Raw genomic sequence first — 25,777 nt, 5'->3', positions numbered from 1 at the left:
TCACCAAACAATCAGCACTAAAACAATATAAAACACAAAACAGGAAGACTGATCCTAGATCTGTATGGAGCGAAATTACCACTTTTTCCTTCTATTAGGGGAAAGCTCGCAAAGTAGCCTACTTAAATAAAAATACATGATTTCGTTCACAATTTATTCAGACACTAAAGCTTTGTAAAAATTTGTATTGGTCGCATAAAGTAAAGAAGACAGCCTTCATAAGAAACTCAAGTAGTCATTACACATTGCACATGCGCGGTGGCGCGCGTGTAATTTCTATTTGGCTCAGCAAGTGTCCCGACGTGTCTTTTCTACTAGTTGGTTTGTAAACGACTATTGTCGTTTAGAGTGGCTCGTTTGAAGCCGAAACTTTGGCTGAGAACCTTCTAGTAAGTTATTAGTTTTTTTGTTCGTGTTTCGTCGCTTATATGATTTGGAAACCTGAGCTGAATGCAAGTACTCTGGTTCGGTTGTTAGCCGTGCTAGGTGTGTGAGTGGGCAGTGTGTGCGTGATAGGGCGTTAACTACATAGTTGTTTACTGTTCTAACTGATTCATGTGTGTCTGACTGTCAAAATATACGCCGCATCATATAGTAAATAAACATATGAATTAGTCAGAGGAAGTAACTGGCTTGGCTGCCATGCTATTGTAGCGAGACTTTCCTTTTAGGCCATGTGTATTTTGAAGCAGCTCAACGCTGTCAAGTTGTCTTTGTTGATATACAAATGGCATTTGAATCTTGTACACCTTCCTAGTCTCTTTAATTACTTGATGATCTCTTTCTCTGTTATTTAGAGTAACTATTTGACCACATGAGATGCAGTGATGGCATCAGAGAAGAAGCTGGACACAGAGACACATAAGACACATGCAGCATCATCATCCTCGAAGGTAAAAAAAGGAGAAGTTGCCTTTTGGTTGCTTTGCTTTTTTTAAAGTCACTGTGAAATCAAATTTAACCGTTCTTATTTTTGTATGGAATATTGCAGTATTTATTATAAGTTATTTATCTGTGCACATCATGTAAAAAAAGCATGTGTCCTTGTAATCTTATTCAAATTAATTTCCCCTCCCTCTTGCAATGAAATCTCTTCTCTTCTTTGATAACTGCCGTGAGGGCGGGACAACCTGTCACTCACAGAAATAGCAAACCACAACAATCCAAACATTTCCCAATGGACAAATAAAGTCCCGTCCGACATTTTTGCAACTTCCGTTTCATGCCAACTTTAAATGCAGTTTCAGCCAGAATTGAAGGTGTTTCTCTGTTGATGTACCGGTAATCTGTATACTTTTTTTCCTCAAGTCTGCCCCTGTGAAGCCAAACTACTCATTGAAGTTCACCCTCGCAGGCCACACAAAAGCTATATCATCAGTGAAATTTAGCCCTAGTGGTGAATGGTTGGCCAGTTCATGTAAGCAGTGCTTTTTTTTTGTTGTAACATTCAATTGTAATCTATAAAACAGCAAACCATTGTCTGAAGATTTTAAAAATGACATTCTCTTTTTCAGCGGCAGACAAGCTCATCAAAATATGGTGCACTTTTGACGGGAAATTTGAGAAGAGTCTTGCCGGACATAAACTTGTGAGTTTAATGAAAGTTAAAATGATAGTTCACCCAAAAGGAAAATTCTGTCATCATTTACTCGTGTCCCTCATGTTTCAAACCCCTTAGACTTTCGATCGTCTTCAAAACACAATATATTTTTAATGAAACCTGATAAATTTCTTCCCTTCATTGAAAGTCCATTCCACTAAGACTTTCACTCCTCAAAAAGTGCTTAGAGTCATCACAAGTACGGTTGAGCTGTCGTTGACCGTATTTCAGGAGCTCTATGTATGTCCTTTGATCAATGTGTATCTGTTCATCATATAAAGCAATTGTGTGTCTTGGGAGACTTTAAAGGTATAGTTCACCCAAAAATGAAAATTACCCCATGATTTACTCACCCTCAGGCCATCCTAGGTGTATATGAAATTCTTCTTTCAGACGAATACAATCGGAGTTATAAAAATAAAATAAAAAATTCTAGTTCTTCCAAGCTTTATAATGACAGTGAATGGCCGTTTCTGTTTTGAAGTCCATCAAAGTGCATCCATGATAAAAGTGCTCTGGGGGGTTGATAAAGGCCTTCTGAAGTGAAGCGATGTGCTCGTGTAAGAAAAATATCCATATTTAAAACTTTATAGACTAAAATAACTAGCTTCCGACAGATGGCCTACGCAAGTCGACTTACGCCAAAAGAGTAACACTTGATGATGTATGACATAGGATGTAGGAGTAGCGTAAGCTTAAACGCCTCGCAGTTCAAACAAACAGGGCTGGGCAACAAACTTAAGGTCCTCTGACATTGTGACTGGTGTTTTGTTTTGCTCTATCCTCTGCGCTTCCACGTTCGTCATTACGTTGTGCGTCAGGTCAAGTGTTCCGGCCGTCTGCCGGAAGCTAGTTATTTTAGTCAATAAAGTTTTAAATATGGATATTTTTCTTACACGAACGCATCACTTCGCTTCATAAGGTCTTTATTAACCCCCCATAGCCGGTTGAGCACTTGTATGATGGATGGATGCACTTTGATGGACTTCAAAACAGAAATGCCCATTCACTGCCATTATAAAGCTTGGAAGAGCCAGGACATTTTTTTTATATAACTCCGATTGTATTCGTCTGAAAGAAGAATGTCATACACACCTAGGATGGCTTGAGGGTAAGTAAATCATGGGGTAATTAACATTTTTGGGTGAACTATCCCTTTAAGAATATTCCTGTTCCAACATTTAGGCCCCGTTTACATGTATATGGTTATTTTGAGAAACGGAGACATTTCCCTTTGTTTGTGCCTTTCGTTTACACGCAAACGGAGAATTCACCTCTGAAAACGATTATTTCTAAAAACTCCAGCCAGAGTGGAGATTTTGGAAAACTTTGTTTGCATTTTTGCATGTAAACTGAGAAAAACTGAGTTTTAGGCAGCCGACGTCACAGTATGTGACTATTTTCGGCATTCTGATTGGCTAACGTGGGCTTGAGCTTCTCGTTACACTGCCACCTACAGGTTTAGCATGCTCTTGACGGCATATACACGGGTTTGTGTAAACTAACACTTTTCTGAAAACTGACAGGTGTGCACGATGTTGTTTTTGAAAACGGAGAGGGGTGAAATGTCCGTTTATGAAAATAGCCGTCCACGTGTAAACGTAGCCTTAGAGATCATATTGTGATGTGTTTTACAACCCTGTGTTGTATTTGGCAGGGAATATCAGATGTGGCCTGGTCTTCAGACTCAAATCTTTTGGTGTCTGCATCGGATGACAAGACACTGAAGATCTGGGATATGAGTTCGGTAAATCTTTTCATACATATATTTATATATATATAATTATTTTTATTTATTTTTTCTGATGCTGTAGGTGTCACCCATATCAGTTTCTGAGTTTTGTCCCCAAATTCTCGTTCATGTTTTTAAAGGGAAAATGTCTAAAGACACTAAAAGGCCACAGCAACTACGTATTCTGTTGTAACTTCAACCCACAGTCGAATCTTGTTGTTTCTGGATCTGTAAGTAAACAGAAAGATGGATTGTTTTTTAAATGCAGAAACGATTACAATGATATGTCATTTAGTGATCGAGTGGTGTGGTTCATGTTGACAGTTTGATGAGAGTGTACGGATTTGGGATGTCAAAACTGGGAAGTGTCTGAAGACCCTGCCGGCTCACTCGGACCCGGTCTCAGCGGTAAAAAATAAATTCCTAAAAAATCGTTTTGTTAGCTTTCATGCAGATTTTGATGAAGTCGTTTTTATCTAATGTTTCCAGGTTCACTTCAACAGAGACGGATCTCTGATAGTATCCAGTAGCTATGATGGTTTATGGTAAGTTGAGCAGCGCCTTCTATTAAAGTGCCTCTATTATACTATTTTGATCATTATTCAAATGCAGTGTTTTACATAGCTGTTTGTGAATGTAACATGTCTGCAAGGTTTTAAAGATCAAAGTGCACAACAAAAAATATATTGTCTCCTAAAAGAAAGAATAGATTCTGAACTGCCAAAACGTGTCATCATCTATTCGAGTCTCTCTTCATGTTACATAACTACGTAACAATGTAACAAACTAGCAAAATTCCAGCCTATGGTCGTCATTGGCTGCCCGTAAACTACGTCTACTTTGTTTGAGGGCACAGGGCAGGTCAATGTAGTTGTAGCTGAGGCCTGGAAGAGTTTGGTTCGTGTTGGTGACATGTCGAGATGATGCTGTTTTAGGACTGCGAATCAACTTTGCTTGCTCTTCAAAAGGATAAGAACTTGCGCTGGAATTGATATGAAAAAAATGATGCCATCATCAAGCCTCCAGAGCTGAAATTCATATATGGTAATAGGCGTTTCATTTTCTGACATGCACTGCAAGCTGTAGACCAACAGACTGGGCCTTCTAACCAATCAGAACAGAGTAGGCTGGCAGTAATGAGAGGTTTAGAGAGACTGAATCTTCAAACAAACTGTTTTCAGACTCTTTGTAAAATTAGGTGATATGCAATGTATATTATGATTAAACTGTGTTATGGCAAACCATAATTGTATGAGTCAACACAATTAGGAAGGAACCTTTAAAATAGTATAACAGAGGCACTTTTAAAGTGCTGAAAGTCAATTGAGTGTTTTTGGTAACTTACTCAAGACCACCCCCATGTGTTCAACCACACACCCTCTGTCCAAAACCCTGCCCTCCAAAGGCATGTCAACAAATCCAAACACGTAAAAGGCAGAGTGGCATAGCACATTCTCTGTCATGTAGAGCAGACATTATAAACATTTACTTGCAGCACCTCCAAGTAAGCCACTATCCTTGCATTTGATTCTTTAAGCCCAATGTGATGTCAATATTTATCCATTCATTTTACTTACTGTATTTCAGTCGATTGTGGGACACTGCTTCAGGACAATGTCTGAGAACTCTTATAGGTATGTGACCGTTTTCTTTGAAGTATGTACCATATGTTCTGATGAAGCTGGTGAGCATGTTATCAAGTTTTCCATTTATAGTTGGACTTTATTTTAGATGTTGACTGTTGTTGTGGTGCCAGATGGCAGGATTTTGTGTGGTGCATAATTTGGATAAATGGGGCCTCTCTAAATGCAAATAAGGAGAGTCTGTTGATCGAGAACTGATCCTTTTTTTATTTCAAGATGATGACAACCCTCCTGTCTCCTTTGTAAAGTTTTCTCCAAATGGAAAATACATTCTAGCTGCAACACTGGACAAGTAAGTGAACTCATCCCCCTAGTGACTCTTTATTTATTCCATTCAATGCAGTGTCTGAGACTAAAGTAAAAACTGTCAATTTCAAACAGTTGTAACAAATGTAAAATATAAATATTATAATGCCGGTAACACTATACAATAAGGTCTCATTTGTTATAGTGCCCCTAATGGTTTTTTGATTATTATGCAGTGTGTAATATAGCTGTCTGCAAAGTTGTAGTCGAAATTGTATGATAAATAAATTTGTCTCCCAAAAGAAATAATCGACTCTGAACCGCGTAAATGAGAAGTCAGGAATTCGAATCCCAATCAGTTACGGCTACACGTCACTAGTCAACACATTTGCATAATGCCCGCCTATGTTCTACGTTGTCCGTTCACAAACAACTTGATCCTCGGGATTCGCAAACCGCTTGCTCTTGAAAGATGGGTCAGTACCCAGTTTATTTGGATCAGCTTGCTCCTCAGAATCACAACCTGTATGTATTAGGGGTGTAACGGTACGCAAAAATCACGGTTCGGTACGTACCTCAGTTTTAAAGTCACGGTTCGGTTCATTTTCGGTACAGTAAGGGAAAGAAATGCAAAACATTAAACTGCTGGTTGTTTACTATAAACTTTTTTTAACAATTAGTTTACACTTTTTTTAAACACACTTTTTAATAAAATATAATTAATAAAAAAAAATATATATATAAAAAAAAAAAGAATAAGAAATAAAATGCTGCTGCAAAGTTCTCCACTAAATAAAATACTCTTAAACCAATATTGGCCATGACGCTAGCTAGCGAGAGGCTGGGCTAAAGCGAGCGTGCCGTATATGTGGTGATCGGGCCGAATTTTAGGCAGTAGATTTTAGACAGCAGTAACCAAACCCGACCCAAGCCCGACAGGCATAAAGATATTTATGTCCGAGCCCGACCCGAGAGTTAAAATCCCATTTTTTTTCTCATACTAATGACACATGTACGTTTGTTTGTGTGGAAAGCCCGCTTTTATTAGGAAATGTCAACAGATGAGCACATCAGCGCGCATGGAGCAACAAGCGCTCTTAACACAGGCGCGCATGCACGCGTTTCGTTGTCACAGCAACATAAACAAATTTCCGCACACAGGAAGACCGATGTTATGGTAATATTTTACATGTATTTGAATCACAAAAAAAAAAACGATTAATCAGATTTAATCAGTGCAACGCGGAGACTTCCGACACTTAATATGTTCGTGTGGAAACTCGGAATTGACGCATGTTCCGCACACAAAACTAGCCTAAGATTGCATTCGGTGCACATGTGAACCGTACCGAAAGTCCTGTACCGAAACGGTCCGGTACGAATACATGTACCGTTACACCCCTAGTATGTATGATTAATTATTAATGTATATATTTTCTACTGGGTGTTCAAAATACGTAGTTTTGTGTTTTATATCATGTCGGTCTCTGGCTAACTCACGTTATAACTGTCTTACTGAAATAGGTAATCAGCTGTGTCTATTAATGCAGATTGTCTGTCGTTAGTACTTTGAGTAATGATGAAGAATTGAACAACATTTGTTTTACAAACTTTAATGTTACATAAGTCATTCACGTTAGTGCTCGGCTAACAAATGCACGGATATTGACGCAGTTAATGATGCAGTTTAATAAATTAGAAATATGCACAACGGTTTGTTGATGGACACACACTTGTTAATGCTGATGGTGAGGAATTACAGTTGCAACATCTCATAATGTACCTCAAACTGAGTATCTTGTCACTGAGAAACGTCCTTAAGTCGCTCTTGCGATGGAGGTTCGGGTTGAATAACTAGTTCTTCCAATGTCTCATCATTGGACTCGTGCTCGGTTTGATATGATAAAATCGACGCCATCGTTACGGTTTACTATGTGCACAAAGCTGAGGACTAAGGAAGCCTCTGGATCTGAAGTTCAGTTATGGTAATGAGCGTTTCATTTCTGACACGCTGTACGTGGTTGACCAATCTCAACAGACTGGGCCATCTGGACAATCAGAGCAGAGTAGGCTCTCGTAAAGGAGAGACTGAATAATCTGACGAGTCGTTTGATGTTCATTGAAAATGTGGTGATGTGCAATGTAAATGAGAAAATTAAGTTTTTTTTTTACCTTTGATGCATGTAAACCTGTTGTAGGAGACCTCTGAAAAAATTAGAAAACTTTAAAATAGCACAATAGGTGCACTTTAACATTAGTCAGTGCATTAACTTGCATACAACAAGTGTTTTATATATATATATATATATATATTATATATATATATATATAAAATGTATGTATATTTTTACAGCATTTATTAACCTTTGTTAATGTTAGTTAATAAATGTGCTCATGTTCATGTTAGTCACAGTGCATTTACTAAGGGTAAATATATACAATATTCTTTCATTTTCCTAACAGTACCTTAAAGCTCTGGGACTACAGCAAAGGAAAGGTATGTAATTTAACTAATGAATTTGTACTACTACTGATTTTTATTGCATTCAAATAATAGTGTATATAGATACATACTATTAATTTTACTTGCATACTTATCATTTGATAATGCTAATTTGTATTCATGTGTACAGGGTTGACTATACTTGTGAGGTCCAATTTATATATAAATCTAGTGTTTTGCAGAGGTTTCTGTGACGGTTATGTTTAGGTGTAGGTCGGGTTAGGTGATAACAAATACCATTAACCTTATATATATATATATATATATATATATATATATATATATATATAAACAGTGGATGTCCATGAGATGTCCTCGCTAATATAGTCAAACAGATGTGTTTATGCCTACTTATATAATTTCTGGGTATACATTGATCCCCCAAAAAGTATTAAATCTGGCAAAACCTCCTTTTGGGGACATCCTCATTTGTAAAAAACTAAAAATAAGTAAAAAGTAAATTGCTTTTTTATTTTATAGAAATGCAGAATGTTTTCTGTTAAGTTATAGTATTTCTAATTAGCTGTAGGCCTATATAAAAACAATAGAATGTCCACATTTAGCTCCGTAAATTTGTGTGGGTAATGTTTCATGCTTTTAAATGATCTATTGTATCTTTTAATATTTTTTTAGTGTCTCAAGACATATGCTGGACATAAGAATGAAAAGTATTGCGTGTTTGCCAATTTTTCTGTGACTGGAGGAAAGGTTGGTTCTGTTTAACTTTGCCAAAGTATTTGTTTTAATACATATTTATATAGTTATTTTAGGCCAGTTCCTGTTAAGAGCAAGTTTTTTGAATAACCTGAATCTGTCTGGGTTCCGTTCAGTGGATCGTCTCAGGCTCTGAAGACAATATGGTGTATATCTGGAACTTGCAGACCAAAGAAATCGTGCAGAAATTACAAGGGCACACGGGTATATGACATTTGATTGACCTCCCAGACACTGCAGTCTCTTTCATTTTGTTAACCTATGAGGTTGTAAATAATGATGTATTTTTGTCCTTAGATGTGGTGATCTCGACAGCTTGTCACCCTACAGAAAACATCATTGCATCAGCATCCCTGGAGAACGACAAGACCATCAAACTGTGGAAGAGTGATTGTTAAGTTAAAGCAAATACTTCAGATGGCTTTAGTAGAAAGATTCAGACCGATGACTTTAAATAGGATCTGTCTTTTACAATGGTTTGATAGCACAGGGTTCAGGCTTATCTGAGAGATGGGCAGGTCCTATCTGCTTAGAATAGTGACATCTCACTTATCAGTAAGATTTTCTCCCCTTAATACACTGTATAATCTACTGTAATGTTCTCAGTTCATTTTAATTTATTACAGAAGAGCAAATGTTTTCTATCAGATCATGAATTCTATTGTTTTATGGTTCTATTTGGGTAAAGATGTACTTCTGGTAGACATACCAAAAATGTATATATAAACGGTTTTGTTAAATTAGAAAATGTCTCGATGTAAATTTTTGCCTTCACGTGTTTGCCTTTTTTTTAATTGTGAATTAGCAATGTCTGTTGGAACCTTCAATTGTTTCTAAATATAATTTTCCAACATTTTAGCTTTGAATTTGAAGGTATTCATTTGTCTTAGTCTCAGTTTTATTCTCATTCTCATTTGAGCAGTAGGTTAATCTCCATAAAGTGTATAATCTTCTGCACGCTTTGCTATAGGATTATATAGAAATATCGGAGACAACACTTTACAATAAGGTTCATTAGTTAACTACATTAGTTAACATGAACTAATAATGAACTGCACATACAGCATTTATTATTCTTTGTTAATGTTAATTTCAACATGTACGAATACATTATACAAATCTTAACTAAAACATTAGTTAATTCACTGTGAACTAACATGAACAAACAATGAACAGCTTTATTTTTATTAACTAATGTTAACAAAGATTAACAAATACAGTAACAAATGTATTGCTCAGGGTTACTTCATGTTAGTTTATACATTAACTAATAAACCTATATTGTAAAGTGTTACCGAAATACCTTGTCTACAAATATCTTATCTTGTATATCATGATTTATTCATAACTATCAAATAATTCTGTTTTCTGAAGATGACATCAGCCTTTTTTTACAATCTGAAATTTAATAGTCCTTTGAGCAGACATTATATAACAGGTCAATACACAACACAACCTCAATTTGTCTTGTAAAAAAGAACGAGGGAGCCATCCTCAGCTCTCAGGTGAGGGTACCACGAAAACAACAGAACAGAAGCCTTTGCACATAAACCTTTCCCTCAGTCCAGGTTTAAGGGCATGGCTCCAATTAAAAACGAATATTTACACCAACAATGTGTACAACATGGAACTGATAGAATAATACAGAGAACAAAATTACACTTTGTACAAAAATAGATAATTCTCTTAAAATGCATCTCTTTTGTGTTTTGCTAACTTGTCCTGTGATGGACTGGTGTCTCGATCAGTCACAGGGAACAGATTCAGAGAAAGATGTCAGATTGCAGCTGATATCAGATCAGATGTGGCTGGCTCCTGATGATCTAACAAACCCTGTTTGACGACTAGTCCAACACAGTGTAAACCCAAGCGCTTTACATGTATTTACCACAGCAAGGGGGCTTTTAGTTCTTGTTTGCACATTCGAAATATGCTGGTTTTGGAGAAATGAAAGGCCAGAGACCAATGACAGAACAAACAAAAGTTCACTGATCTTCCCTGACGGCTGATAAAAAGCATGAAAAAAAAAACATGACGGCTATAATTTTAGGTTTTGTATAGCAATCATAGACAATCTATGCTGTTTGTATGCATATTAGACTGAATACTCTGTGGTCATTTTGCTGTGAGGCCTGGCGTAATAGACTTTTGGCAGAATGTGTAGTCTAAATCAGCAGGTCTTCTGCATATGTCTGCTAATGGAAATCCTTAAATTGCTGCTACACCGCTCACATACTTCCCGAATTCCAATAATAATTATAGTAGTCGATCAAAAAAGTGAATCAAAGTTGTCCTAAGACAAGAACGTTTTTGTTCAAAATTCATGTATAACTTTGACGAAAGGTTTTGATCCACCTCAAATGTTGACTACTGTATTTTAAATTCATCGTCATCATGAAAACACTGGTTCAGATTGGCTCAATCCGCAACTGAGGTTTGATGGGTCAGACTCTGTACAAATGGTATGAATCTGTGATTATCAACAATTACAGTTTGATACAGATAAGACACTGCACAACAGAACCCAAAACACAAGACAATGTGTGATTTTGCATCAACCTGAGGCACAGAAATGGTTATTTTGCAATGTTTGCCAAGCATTTTATGAAAACCCAACTCTTAAACTGTAATGGCAAATGAGTGCAGCTGCAATGTCACAACTCATCCAATAGGGGACAGACGTAGCACTTCTAAAACCTTGTGATTCCCTGAGGCCCAGACTATCATCTGGATTCCTTTAACTCGTTGCATATTTTCAAATCACAAACACCCACTTGCTGGGAATTATCAGATGATATATAAACATTATTGAAAATCTTTGGAAATACTTAATACGTATTTATGCTGAATTATAGAGGCAAAACATCATGAAAAAAGACTTGTTTCTTTTTTTTACACAATTCTAACAATGAATCATTGCATTTTCATCCAGCGTGAGTTCAGCCAGGAGTACACCTGCTTTTCATTCTTTTTTAGACCATTCTGTTATTCATAGGCCCATATATCTCCCAAAAAAGAAAAGTACTTAAAGCCAAATTGCGTGCAGTTTCTTCCTCATGAAGATGGACTTTCAGCCTCCTGACGTATGACAATACCACTTGAAAGAAGCAATTTATAAGTGCCTGAAAAACAAACAAACAAACAAATGTGGTCCTTTTAACACTGTTAACACTGAACTCCGTGCTACAGTTCGAGCAAGAGCTTCTAATGGCAGATACAGTGATGTGTTCCTTAAGGACAGCTGCATGAAGAAGTGCATCCGAGGTATTTTTTTTAATCCTCTCGTGAAATCTGAAAATTCACAGCAAAATGATCGTGAGTTCATAGATGAGGCGGTTTGGCTGTGTACTCAATGGAAAGCAGAGGTAGACCTCCGTAAGGCAGAAGAAATGAGAAACCATAAAAATAAAATAAAAACTCCAGAACTTTGCGAGACTTCCCAAACGTGCATGCAAACCAGGAAAAACTCACTTAATCCATCCTGTATGGTATGCCGCAATGAACAGTTACTCAGTATTTTGTGGATTGCGCAATGTTTTCTGAAGAAACGCCAAGGTAGAATTACTCTTGGTTCCTCTCCTGTGAGATCAGAGATGTGTCCTGTCCGGCCTCCTGTAGTGTTCTATACATAAGCTGCACCCTCTGTCAGAGGGGCGGAGATGAAAAGAAATCTTTGCCTCATGTCATTTGGTGTGGCGCCTCGAGCATTTCCATTAGAAAAGTGTCGATGGGGGTGTCCCCGATTAACTTGAAAAAGAAGAGATGTTCAAGACACTTCAGGCCGATGGAGCGCAGGGCAGGCAGACGCAGTAACAGCTTGGCAAATCTGTTCACGAAACAATGGATGTCAATGTTTGGATTAGCACAGTGTAATACTTAAAGGATTAGTTCACCCAAAAATGAAAATTCTGCCATTAATTGCTCACTCTCATGTCGTTCCAAACCTGTAAGACTTTTGTTTACCTTCTAAACACCAATGAAGATCTTTTTGATGAAATCTGAGAGCTTTCTGTCCCTCCATTGACAGCTAGTCAACTGCCACTTTGATGCTTCAAAAAGTTCATAAAGAGATCGTAAAACTTATCCATATGAATTAAGCGGTTTAGTCTATATTTTCTATAGACACGATCGCTCTATATGATGCAAAGATTGAATTAAGTTGTTTAGTCCACATTTTCTGAAGAGACACGATCGCTCTATATGATGAACAGATTGAATTAAAGCTTTTATTCACATATAAACATCCATCAACTCACACATCAGCTGTGGTAAACGGAAGCTCAAGCTTGTTCGCTTGACGTTTATTCACTCAGAAAAAAAGGTACGAAAGCTGTCACTAGGGCTGTACCTTTTCAAAAGATACTTTTGGGGTGCATATTGATACCTTAAAGCCAGCAGCCATATCACCCTTTAGCCCAAGACCGGTTGCCCACTGAAGCTAAGCAGGGCTGAGCCTGGTTAGTACCTGGATGGGAGACTCCTGAGAAATCCAGGTTGCTGCTGGTAGAGGTGTTAGTGAGGCCAGCAGGGGGCGCTCACCCTGTGGTCTGTGTGGGTCCTAACACCCCAGTATAGTGACGGGGACACTATACTGCCAAAGAGCGCCGTCCTTCGGATGAGACGTTAAACCGAGGTCCTGACTCTCTGTGGTCATTAAAAAATCCCAGGATGTCCTTCGAAAAAGAGTAGGGGTGTAAGCCTGGCATCCTGGCCAAAAATATGCCCAGTGGGCTCTGTCCATCATGGCCTCCTAATCATCCCCATATACTGATTGGCTTCATCACCCTGTCTCCTCTCCACCAATAAGCTGGTGTGTGGTGAGCGTTCTGGCGCAATATGGCTGCCGTCGCATCATCCAAGTGGATGCTGCACATTGGTGGTGGTTGAGGAGATCCTTCTATGTAAAGCACTTTGAGGTCTCAGAAAAAGCGCTATATAAATGTAACAAATTATTATTATTATTATTATTACCTTAATGGTACATATTAGTACCTAAAAGAGACAAAAGTGTACCTTTTGAAAAGGTACAGCCCCAGTGACAGCTTTCGTACCTTTTTTGTGTTACGCAGCACATTTGAGCTTCTGCAAGAACCAATTAGGTTTGTTCTCGTACGTCAAGCAGGTTCAGTTGAGCTTCTGTTTATGTTCGCTGATCAATGTTCGCTTGATATGATGTGAATAAAAGCCTAAATTAAATCTGTTCATCACATAAAGCGAAAGTCTTTTTTAGAAAATGTGGACTAAACCACTCAACTCACATGGATTCGTTTTACGATCAACTTTTTGAAACGTCAGTGGTGGTTGCGTAGCACAGATGGTTCAAAATTCAGCAGCCAGGTTGTTAACAGGAACTAAGAAAAGGGATCATGCCTCCCCTGTACTTGCCTCATTGCATTGGCTATACCAATCAAATTTAGAGTCGACTTTAAGATCCTTCTTTTCGCATACAAGGCACTTCACAATTCGGCCCCAGATTATTTTTGCGACCGTATTAGGCCATACACAGCCTCTAGGTCACTAATCAGTTCCTTTTACCGGTCCCAAGTTCTTGTTGTAAAACAGAAGGTGATCGAGCTTTCTCTGTAGTCGCCCCAAAGCTCTGTAACAGTCTACCTTTGAACATTAGGGCCTCTAAAGTTTAAAGTCTTATTTTTTACTCTCTAGCGTTCGAGTGATGCTGTCATGTATGTACATTTTGATTGATTTGGATTTTTATCTCCATTTCTGACTTTTTTTTCTGTTCCTTTTCTCTCTGAAATCCTGATTTATATTTATATTGTATTGTAAAGCACTTTGGATCAACTACGGTTGTGTTAAACTTGTGCTCTTTAAATAAAACTTGACTTAACTATAAATGGAGGGATAAGTAAGCTCTCAGATTTCATCAAAAAGATCTTCATTTGTGTTCCCGAAGAGGAATGAAAGTCTTATGGGTTTGGAATGACACGAGGGTGAGTAATTGATGACAGAATTTTCATTTTGGGGTGAACCTTTAAGCTGTTTTCTTAAAAAGGTAAGTTAAGGTAAATCATTAAAAAAAATGTTTTTTGTAAATTAAAGAAACTATCGTTCAAAAGTTCAGGGTCAGTGTTTTTATTTAATTTTTTATTCATCAAGGACACATTAAATTTATCAAATGTGACTGTAAAGACATTTACAATGTAACAAAACATAAATGCTATTCTTTTAAACAATTTCTATTCATCAAAAAATCCTGAATGTATCATGTTTACCCCCAAAAATGAAGCAGCACAACTGTTTTCAATGCTGATAATAATAAGAAATGTTAAAGGGGTCATGACATGAGAAACCAAATTTGCCTTGATCTTTTGGTATATAAGAGGTCTTTGTACCATTAAAACGTCCTGCAAGTTTCACAGCTTAAGACTTCCTCCCCATTATAAACGAATCATTTATTTAATCAAGCTCTAAATACAGCTCGTTCTGGATCCATGGTAAGAAGTGACGTCACGGTACGAAGTGACGTACCAGCGTTTGCATATAGACCGCCTCCAGCACAAGACAACTACGCTTTAAGCGCAAGACAGCTACGCTCATTTCGTATCATTGTCGCGCCCGCGCGCCTCACAAGTGTTCGGTCAACGGACAGCGAGTGGGTCTGTGTACAGGGAAATTACGATGCCACGCAGATGTGCTGTTCCTGGCTGTGGACAAACAACATCTTTGAATACGCTGCAAGATCCATTCGTCAGGGAAAAATGGATGCACTTTATTTTTTGCGGACGTCTCAGTCACGGCAGTGTTAGTTTAAGAAATCCCAAAATGATGCTGCCTTTGCCAGAAAACTGTTGCTCAAAGATAAGTCCGTGCCGACTATTCTGGGCTCAACAACGACGACGCAAACTGTAAGTAATGTATTTAAAACTTTAAACTTTTAAATACGCCGAATCCGCAAATGTTCTGGCTGGGGGCGTTAATAATTGATGCATAGGCACTGACGTTAGCCAATCATAACAGTGGGCGTTAACACTGAACTCTTAAAGGGGAAACACCCCCAAAACAGACTGTTTGAATCAGAGGATGAGAAACAGGGTGGGAAAAGGTCATAAATCACTACATTTTAAAAGTTTTTTGTAAAAAAAAAACTATAGTAATACTATAATTGCACCTAAGGGAACATAATAATAAAATAAAAAAACCCATGTCATGACCCACTTAATAGAATGATTGGTAACACTTCACCTAAATCCTTTATCTATAATTATGCTTTGTAATGTACCTGCATTTTTATGATCTCATGACTAATTGTAACTACTGCCTTTAGAAAGTATGCATTAAAATACATGACAAACAACCAATTTCAGATGTAACCACGAATCTTCAAATATTAGAATCCATTTATGATAAATAATGGTAAACCGTTATTTTAAATAATGTAATACTATTTTGCAATATGAATGTTTTTATTGTATTTAAATAAATGCAGCCTTAATTAGCATAACAGTTTTTTTAAACATGACAAAATCTTACCACTCAAAAACTTCTTAACAGTATTGTAAAATATATGTTTTAAATATAAAATATGCAAAATGGACTTTTAAGTAAAATTGGTTGCGAAAATGAAATGAACATGCACATGCACTCCGATTAGACCTTTGCTAAATCTCTATAGCACTCTTTTTGTTTTGTGCTATTACTGTCATTTTTATATACAAGTGAAATAATAAAGCGTACATAAACACGTGAGATGAAAGATGTGTGTGTGTGTGTGTGTGTACATGTTTTTCTATTTTTATGTTAGTATAAGGGGATATAATATACAGTTTGTACAGTATAAAAACCATTATGTCTGTGGAGAGTCCCCTGTGTGCGTGTGTGTGTGTGTGTGTGTGTGTGTGTGTGTGTGTGTGTGTGTGTGTGCGCGTGTGTGTGTGTGTGTGTGTGTGTGTGTGTGTGTGTGTGTGTGTGTGTGTGTGTGTGTGTGTGTGTGTGCATGTGTGCATGTGTGTGTACCTCCCAGGCTGATCAGGGTATTTGTGTTTACAGTAGGCCTCTAGAGATGCATACACTCTTTCCCTTAATGCCTCCACCTCTGATGGATTAGACAGTCCTTTTGAATCTAAGAGTTGATAAAAACACAAAATCCACAATTTATTGTGAAGTGCCTAAGATAAAGTCATATTTACACACTGCTTTCATAAGAAATGGCATGTAGGGATAAACCTCGCCTGATACACAGCAAAACAAATAAAGCATGTTAAAGGAATAGTTCACTTAAAAATGAAAATTCTGTCATAATTTATTCACCCTCAAGTTGTTTCAAACCTGTATGAATTTCTTTCTTCTGCTGTTCACAAAAGAAGATATTGAAGAATGTCGGAAACCAAACAGTTGATGGACCCCATTGACTTCCATATATTTTTCCTATTATGGAAGTCAATGGGGTCCATTCAACAGTATGTTTTTTCAAAATATCTACTTTTGCGTTCAGCAGAAGAAAGAAATGAACACAGGTTTGAAACAACTTGAGGGTGAATAAATGATGAGATTATTTTCATTTTTAAGTAAACTATTCCTTTAAGGTGTCATTTTATTAGAAGCTTCACTACTGTTCAAAAGTGTGGGGCAGTGAATTTTTGTTAAAAAAAAAAAGAAATACTTTTTTTGAGCAAGGATGTGTCAAATTGATTAACAATTACAGTAAAGACATTTATAGTGTAACAACAGATTTCCATTTCAAATAAATGCTGTTCTTTTGAACTTCCTATTCATCAAAGAATCCTGAAAAAAATATGTTTCATGGTTTTTACAAAAATAGTAAGCAGCACGACTGTTTTCAAAATTGATAATAATAAGAAATGTTTCTTGAGCAGCAAATCAGCATATTAGAATGATTTCTGAAGATCCCTGTGACACTGAAGAGTAAAGACTGGGGTAATGATGCTGAAAATTCTTTCAAAAATATTACAAAATCTTACCAACCCCAACATTTTGAATGGTGGTGTATATTTGTGTGTATCTTGTCTTGTTGTGGGTGATGGGTAATGCTAGTTTAATCAAATAACTTTAGGCTGTAGATTTCAGCTATTTCAGAAGGAGCAATCCTCTTTCCACATATGATTTTACAGTCCTTAATAGTCACAACATTTGAAACAAACTGCATCGCCTTCTAAGAACGTTCTTCACATACTGTACATATAAAGAGAGGATGCTGAGCATACTATTTTTGCCAAAGCCCTCAGCGTCGGATACCATACCCCACAATGCAATGTGCTTGAATTGACCTTTTGTTAGGGGCGCATGCAGGATTTCAGAGGAGATTTATTTATGTATCTATTTATTTTTGCAAACACCAACACTAAAAAGTTCAATATATGCTGATGTTAAAAATTCAACTCTGAGAGAAGTTTAAATTTTCTTGAGTATAGGCACTTTTCCACTGTTGGGCCAAACCATTCTCGTTGCTTAAGCGTTCCATTCTGTGCCGATCCGGCTCAGTACGGACATGGTTTCATTTTACACTGTGGGCTTGGGAGTAATAAAGTCAGAATTGAGTGATATAAAGTCGTAATTGTAAGTTAGAAAGTCAGAATTGAGTGATATAAAGTCGTAATTGTAAGTTAGAAAGTCAGAATTGAGTGATATAAAGTCGAAATTGTGAGTTATAAAGTCAGAATTGTGAGATATAAACTCGCAATTCTGAGAAATAAAGTCAGTCTTTTTTCCCCTCAGAATCGGACTTTATATCTCACAATTCTGAGAATTGAAGTCAGAATTGCGAGATATTGTCACGGTTTTGAAATTTCCATTCTATTCTGTTTTTTTCCCCTCCATTCTGTCACCTGATGGAGTTTGGGTTCCTTGCCACTGTCACCTCTTGCTCACTTTGTTGGGGACACTTATTATTCTTAATATTTTTGATCTGGCTGTTTTGACAACATTGTATGTATTATGCTTGCCAGACAAGTAGATGGCAGTGTCACTTTGTAGAGGAAAAACTACGCGCCTGCGCACATACGCATTCCAACGCGCATACCTATAGACCAAACACGTAATACGCACATGTACGCCGCCACCGTTTTCACAGATTCACGTTTTTGAAGTTTACACAGAGTTGAAAACGGTATTGTTTATACTTAACTTACCGTTTATACTGAACTTACTTAAACTGGACAATGACTTTCTTCTAGATCTGCTGTATAGCAAAAACTTCTTTGCTGCATTATTTGTTATCACTGTAAAGCTGCTTTGAAACAATCTGTATTGTAAAAAAAACGCTGTATAAATAAAGGTGACTTTAGTTCATGGATTACTGCTCTGTTTAGTTTCGGTTATGTCCCAGTTTATTCCTGTGATTAATTCTAATCAGCTTTATCTTATTTAGTTCCTGATTATCCCCAGCATATATCATTTTGACATAACGCATAGTTTTTTTTTTTGTTTAGTTTATATCTCACAATTCCATTTCGCAATTATCTTAAATGATTTTTTCTATTGGCAGAAACAAGCTTCCATAGAAACACGTTTCGGTGTAGATGTCCGCTTATTCACATGACACACTGATTTCTTTCGAAAAGTAGCTTTTGTTTGAGTTGTTGTTTAGGGGAATATCCATTTCATCCAATGCTGAGAACAAAACGGTTGTCATAGATTGTCGACAGAAATACAGGACACGCGTAATAACTGTCAGAGTAATAGCCTAATCATTCGGAGTGCTCACGGTACACAAAGTGCGTACATCCATACAGCTGCAGGAGCCACTATGACAAATGGTCAAAAGTGATCTCTTTCTTGACTCATTATTTGACTGGACTGTCAATATTTAAGACATTTTTACACACCAAAATGACAATTTTTATTGTTTGAAGATGAGGAAACAAAGAAAACAGAGGACACGTGAGAACAATGTTGCAGTACACAGTATATACTGCTAGCTATAAGCCTGCTTTACTGAGGGTTACGAATCTCATTTACCCTTTCTGGCTTTATTTCAACCAATTTTTAATGTTAAATGGACCAAAACAAATAGCAAGTTAGCTCAGACAAACACACAGCACTCTTATTCAAGTGCATTTAAAATGCCTCTTCAGTTGAAGTATACATTACTGTACCTGGATTGAACAGAACAATGGCCCGCAGGCATCCAAGTTCAGTCTTGTCCATTTGCATGTCTCTCATCTTTGACACAAGCTCTGTCAGCACTCTGAAAAAAAAAAAAACAGTGAACAAATCTTTACGCTCACAGGCAACTCAGCCAATCTAAATTATAGCAAGTTCATTTTTCTCCATCATACCCTTAAAAATGCCGGTAAATGTTCTGTAACATATTAAACAGGCTCAGTGAGTCATCGCTCCGCTTTATATTTAGTTTTCATATTGCCTTGAAAATCAAAGTCATTATGTCTTATAAGACACATTCATCTCGACTGCAGACAGACCGGGCAGCATATATTTCATTAGTGAGGACACGGGCATATCTCACGCAGCCAGTGAAACATTATCACAGCGCTACATAAAACTGCCATACGGCTTAATGTAAAAACGGCATCAATCAAGAGTAAGATGTGCAGGACACTTTCATGATGCAGCGTCTAATATCATTATAGGGGTTATTTTCAAAAATTCATGTGTGCATGACCTACGGCTGTCACAAATCTTCCACAGGGTGTACTATCAGGACGCAGAAAGGTTTCTTAGTAGATCGCAAGAGCAAGACCCTACTCTCTATAAACTGAACACTGACACTGAATTTAAAACGATAGTTCACCCAAAATGGAAATTCGGTCATCATAACTGGCTGTTGCACCGGGTATATAGGATATTAACTCACCCTCACATTGCTAACAACATGTGTTACTTTCTCTTTTTTGTGGAACACAAAATATTTAGGATAATTTTGTAGCTGCTCTTTTCCATGTAATTTCAATGAAAAAATTAATCAATGAATTCAATGAATAAAGTCAATGGGGACTGGATTAACCCGAAAGTATCATAAAAGTAGCACACATTGAATACAACTATGTTCCACGACTTAAAAGGCTCTATGATAGTTTTGTGTGTGGAAAATGTGATTTGAGATTTGAGGTTTCAGTGAATAACAACTTTGGTCTGTCCTTCACGAAACTATCATAAGGCTTCAGGCGATTTGGTACAGTGCAACGGTGTCCATCCACTTTTTCAGTGGCCTTGGTTCTGAAAGTATATTTCCTATTTATTTTTCCTATGGGGATTTAAAAAAAAAAAAATTGTTAAAGAGTTCAAATGCATGAACTAAACCAACCACAGCTATGAAGAGAATGACAACATTACAAACTTTGATTCGAAGAAACGGATGAAATGGAATTGAAGTGACTCAAGTGTCCGGTCCACGCCCCCCAGGGCCCGCTTGTGGCGCCGACACTGAAAATATGCATATATAGGAGCCCCTAAGGGGACGGGAAAATATGAGATGGGAGGAAAAATTGTATTTCAATGCTTTTTTTTTCTTGCAAACGTATCGCGTTACACAGAGAAACTTTGCATTCACTCGCAAACTGACTTTTACGCCATTCATAGTGCTTCATGGAAATCAGTGGCTTCTTTTGGTGTGATTTGCTTGTTTCGATTCTTTGATTGGTGGAGATCAGATTTCTCTGCGGAATCATGAGAATCATTCCCTGACGGAGGGAACAAGACGTTCTGTCCCTCCTGCCACAACAATGAACTGACCGCTGAAATGGCCGGGACAAATCGGAATAAGTGAATGCACGCTGCTCCTTATATACACGTATGCGGGGGAATGGCAAGCGACTTTCACTTGCCAATTGTCATTGGCCTTTTCTGACGTAGAATAGAATAGAATAGAATAGGATGATTCTTCTATTCTTCTTTTCTGATGGATCAGAGGTGTTTGTGGCTCCCAAGTGAAACCCTTGGCTTAGTGTCATCATTCGACATGACTTCGAAGTGACTGACAGATAGGGAATGTAGGCTTACATCAGGTATTCTGCAGTTAAACATGATAATTTAAAAATAAGTTGAAATAATGCAGGTTGATGGCTTGAACAAAAGCATATACCATTGACTAACAACCTTGAAGCTCACAGTATAGCAGTGGCTAAAAGTGATTTCCGGAGAGGATATTTGTTCATAATGACACTAAAAGTTTGATTAAACCATCGAAACATGAGGACAATATTTGTTTTATATTTATTTTAAATATGAGTAAAGGATAAAACATTAAACTTCGTAAAGGTAAATTTTATCTGACAAAAATATTTAGCAAAAATTGCTACATATTTTTTTTATTTTACTTTTTATTTTAAAAACAAAAAGCTCACAGTAAAAAAAGCATACATTGACTATTAGTATAATTCATATTTTGTAAGTTCTCTCTCGTCTTTTGCATGTGTTCATAATTCCTTTGTATGACAGCAATTTGGCATGTTTCATTGTGTTATCACAAATAAAACAATTGACTCCAATCACAACTACGCAATATGCTAACAAAATCGTTAATACATTTTTAATAATATTTGAATAAAGGGTAAGGATTTCAATTTTCCTAGGCCGGAAATCACTTTTGGCCACTACTGTAGATCTGACTTTATGTTTTATAAGTTATTGTTAAAAATCAATTCTCATATGGAGAAAATGAATTGGGATTGTTTACTTCCGGAACCGGACTATTGCACTCTATATTAAATTAGCCGTATACTTTTATTGGAGTTACATTAAATACATTTTTGTATTTTGTAAGCTTTACATCCCCAATCCCCATTCACTTTCGTTACATTTAAAAGAACATCTAAAATATTCTTCAGAAATTCACCTTTTGTGTTCCACTGAAGATAGAAAATCATACAAGCTCAGGCTTTTTTTTTTTCGTCTCTGAAAGCTTGGACTAACCTGTCAAAGATGGCTCCCACACCGGCAGTATGTGCGCTGTTTCTATGGACGTGAAGGCCTGTGGCTAATAATATCCCATCTTTCACAGCTATGGAACGATGCGAAAAAGAGGCAATCAGGAGTTCATTCCACCCTAGCAACAGAGGACAGGAGCACAAAAACACATTGATAAGCGAAAAAACAAACAAAGGTAGCAAGAAAGGGTGCAAAACATCTACTTTGTATCTGTATGTGTGTGTGTGTGTGTGTGTGTGTGGTGGATTTTTCTGCTCTATTTGTTTCCTCATATAGCTCAATATCAACTTAAGTTGTATGTTCTAAACCAAAATTGTTTCGTTTCAATGTGGACATTTCTATACATGTTTAATACAATGTCACTGTTTCATATGCTACAATCCTATTTCTGAGGCTCTAAAAAAAACACACTGGACAGAAATACACTGAGAGTTTAGTTGTCCTCAGGCAACCTACAGCCTAATAAAATAAATGCAACATGTGAATGGCGAGAACAATCCAGCCTCTTATTCTCCCTCGCTCTGTGTAAAAGCCATCATCCTTTACTGAATAAGGACTCTAACTCCGAGATAATGAGATGGAATTCCTTCTTTAATCGATGCTATGGCCCAAGGCTGGATCAAATGTATTTGCAAATCTATATAAATGCTTCTAGAATAGACTATAATTTCAAAAAAAGGAAAACATGTTTTTGTTTTTCAGCGGTAACTTCATATCTGGATGAATAGAAGTACAGCAAATGGGTAATTTTAGGTCGATGTCTGCATGACTCGGTCTGTGTTTATTTACTGACGCACCTGCTCGAAGGAGGATGACTTGATCGTCCAACGGGAGATCAGAAAAGTGAGGTATCCGCTTGGCCCACTCCACTAAGGTAAAGAGTTGCTTGTCAGCTGCTTGGCAGATGTTTGTTACAGGGTCGTTAGGCTAGAGAGGGAAAGAGAGAGAGAGAGAGTGAGAGTGAGAGAGAGAGAGAGAGAGATAACTCGATGTCAGTAGCTTTCCTTGCAACACAAAGAAAAATCTAAATGAGTTCTCAGTTGTTTCTTCTACATTGCTACATTGCTCCTACTGACAGCAATTGAGAGGAAACTTTTACTTTGGTGTTCTGACTCTCTGGGGAAAATACCCTAGTGAACTCCTAGCTTCAGAAAAGACAATGCCAAGATTCCAGGAAATGACAGTCAGTCTCAATATAAACCGAGGAACAAACATTTCTTAACAAATCACACTAAATTAGACCAAATTATTTCAGAGATGTTATCCACATCAATTATATAGCTCTATACATGTCTTCTTTGTTTCTATTTTAATTTGTCCTATGGAATTTTAGGAGAAACATCAGAGACAAAGGTGATATGTATTTTATTATACAATAATCTGAAGGATTTTTCTTTTTTTGAAGAATTTTTCATTAAAATGTACACACACACACACACACACACACACACACACACACACACACACATAAAGTGTGGCAATAAATTAAATGTAACAATTAGGCTATATTAATACTAATTATACAAATACCAATAATATTTGCTTGATTCAAAGAATGCATCATTGCATCAATGCATCATTGCATTAGATGGTCTAATTATTTTATGGTTAAAAAAAGTTAGTAAATGGACTTAAACGTCCAAAAACGCAGTAGTGGTTAGTAGTGGTTTAGAAGTGGTCTGGGTTCAAACATTCCGACACGATGTAACTTGAAAGAAAGTGAGGCTTCGTTTTTCGTTGATCACGTGTTTCTCTGAAAACAATTCGCGTTCCGGCACGAAGCTTCATGAGAACTTGCGCTGTGAACTCGATACACACTTTGAAGCTTCAGTGTCATTCTTTATAACAGCAAAAGCCTATTTCTCTGCATCTTTGAGTCCTCGCCTCATCCCTTCACCCAAACCTGACATGGTGAGCATGAAAGCTTAAACATTTTTAAAAGACCACGAACTTTTGAACGCATAGAGTATTTCTACACAAATGTGCTTTTGGACATATCAGACTTTTAACGAGAATGCAATAAACAATGCAGGAATAAGGACATTTTTTTTTTTGCAAACTCTGAAATAGCTTTCGAGTGTTATTGACTTCACTGTGTGACATGTTACTTGCCTTATCTGCATTCTGCAAAGATATCACCAAGAGAAACTCAACTATCAAACTCGGTGATGCGAGTGGAAAATGAGCAGATATCTTGTGGGAAGTCTTGTGGAAATCATTCCTATCATTTTCCCAGATGGAATATTTTTATTCCCTGTTTAACTTTTGCTCTCTAAAAGCCTTTCCTTCTGCTTGAATAACCCAAGCTCTCCAGCCCAGAATCAATCAGAATAAGCACTCATGAACCAACAGCCTGGCATGTCCGAGCACTCTGTGCATGTTCTGCTGTTGTCATGGAGCAAATTCTGTCCCTATAGGATCACCAAATCACATTATCACTGAAGCATCATCATCATCTACCCAGAGCGAAATGCTCTTCCATTTTAGTGGTAACATACCCTTGAGAAAAAGAACAACTCTTTAGCATTCTTTTACAAAGAGTACTGAAAATAATTTACTTTAAAATATAGCCAACTAGTTTGAAAATATTGTGTTTTAATTTAGACACTTAACTTGTTACCTGCAATTAAATGAAAATGTATTATAATATAAATCTATATTAAATGCAATAGCTGAAACTTCAACAAAGTTTTTACCCACTTACTGTAAGTAGGACTTTAGTACATCTATATATGTTTTTTTTTTTACTTAATATTGAAAAACACACTACAGTGGAAATTGTAATCAAGTACTTTACATGTGCTTTAGTATGTTAGTCATCAAAATAAATTATTTAAAGCATGACAATGTACTTTAAAAAAAAAAAAAATATATTACTGTTCTCTTTTTAAAGGGGTGGTATAATGCCCTTTTCACAAGATGTAAAATAAGTCACTGATGTCCCCAGAGTGTGTATGTGAAGATTTAGCTCAAAATACTTCACAGATATTTTTTATATAGCATGTTAAAGTTGACACTTTTTGAGGGTGAACAAAAACGCAGTTTTTGTGTCTGTCCCTTTAAATGCAAATGAGCGGCTCCCGGCACAGGGGGCGGAGCTTCAAGAGCTCATGTCTTTTTACCTCACACAGACATGCACTGAAAATTTCAACAAAAAAAAATAGTTTTTTATGTTCAAACTGGAGTCGGACAATGATGGACAGACTCAAGAAGAAGTGACAACATGTAGAAGCAACAGGACATTTCTAAATGGTTAGTTGATGAATTTATGTAGTAGTTTATGTGTAGTTATCGTCTAGTTATTGATTAGCATATCCTGTCATGATAATCTATAAATTGCGTTCCCGGAGGAGTGGTTTATGTAAATTTCAGGGTTAGTGATGTCACTAACCCTGGAGGAATGTCGTGTAGTCCTTACCAGCCGTTTGTTGTAGTCCTTAAAAAGGGATTTCTGTAAAAGAAAATATCTTCCTTTG

The 25,777-nt window shown here is 37.0% G+C and overlaps 2 protein-coding genes across 2 annotated transcripts in view; one reads left to right on the top strand and one right to left on the bottom strand.

Annotated features, from left to right (window-relative positions):
• The first annotated feature begins 56 nt into the window (after nt 1-56).
• On the top strand, nt 57-9,598 carry LOC306995231 (WD repeat-containing protein 5-like). Its single transcript, XM_079606634.1, has 14 exons — nt 57-389; nt 798-893; nt 1,309-1,417; nt 1,515-1,588; nt 3,258-3,347; nt 3,473-3,562; nt 3,657-3,740; nt 3,822-3,877; nt 4,920-4,966; nt 5,192-5,267; nt 7,685-7,718; nt 8,358-8,432; nt 8,555-8,642; nt 8,736-9,598. The coding sequence occupies exons 2-14, from the start codon at nt 828-830 to the stop codon at nt 8,834-8,836; spliced, it is 990 nt and encodes a 329-aa protein (XP_079462760.1). The 5' UTR covers nt 57-389; nt 798-827; the 3' UTR covers nt 8,837-9,598.
• rxrab (retinoid x receptor, alpha b) overlaps nt 9,556-25,777 on the bottom strand; it is an 82,589-nt gene continuing 66,367 nt past the window's right edge. The window contains exons 7-11 of the mRNA XM_079606633.1: nt 23,099-23,228; nt 22,287-22,419; nt 19,511-19,602; nt 16,413-16,518; nt 9,556-12,264 (exon numbers count right to left, since the gene is read on the bottom strand). Of these exons, the coding sequence (XP_079462759.1) occupies nt 12,117-12,264; nt 16,413-16,518; nt 19,511-19,602; nt 22,287-22,419; nt 23,099-23,228 (609 nt within the window). The 3' untranslated portion in view covers nt 9,556-12,116. The remainder of the gene's footprint in view (nt 12,265-16,412; nt 16,519-19,510; nt 19,603-22,286; nt 22,420-23,098; nt 23,229-25,777) is intronic.

The sequence above is a fragment of the Phoxinus phoxinus genome, assembly GCF_949152265.1.
Source record: "Phoxinus phoxinus genome assembly, chromosome: 3".
NCBI lineage: Eukaryota > Metazoa > Chordata > Actinopteri > Cypriniformes > Leuciscidae > Phoxinus > Phoxinus phoxinus.
This window is presented reverse-complemented; position numbering and strand designations above follow the sequence as displayed.

Bases quoted from the DNA above. Each gene is read 5' to 3' on its own strand.
- LOC306995231 (XM_079606634.1), top strand. From the start codon at position 828: ATGGCATCAGAGAAGAAGCTGGACACAGAGACACATAAGACACATGCA. The intron at 3,878-4,919 runs GTAAGTTGAGCA...ACTGTATTTCAG, and splicing joins AGTAGCTATGATGGTTTATG to TCGATTGTGGGACACTGCTT. The intron at 4,967-5,191 runs GTATGTGACCGT...TTTTATTTCAAG, and splicing joins ATGTCTGAGAACTCTTATAG to ATGATGACAACCCTCCTGTC.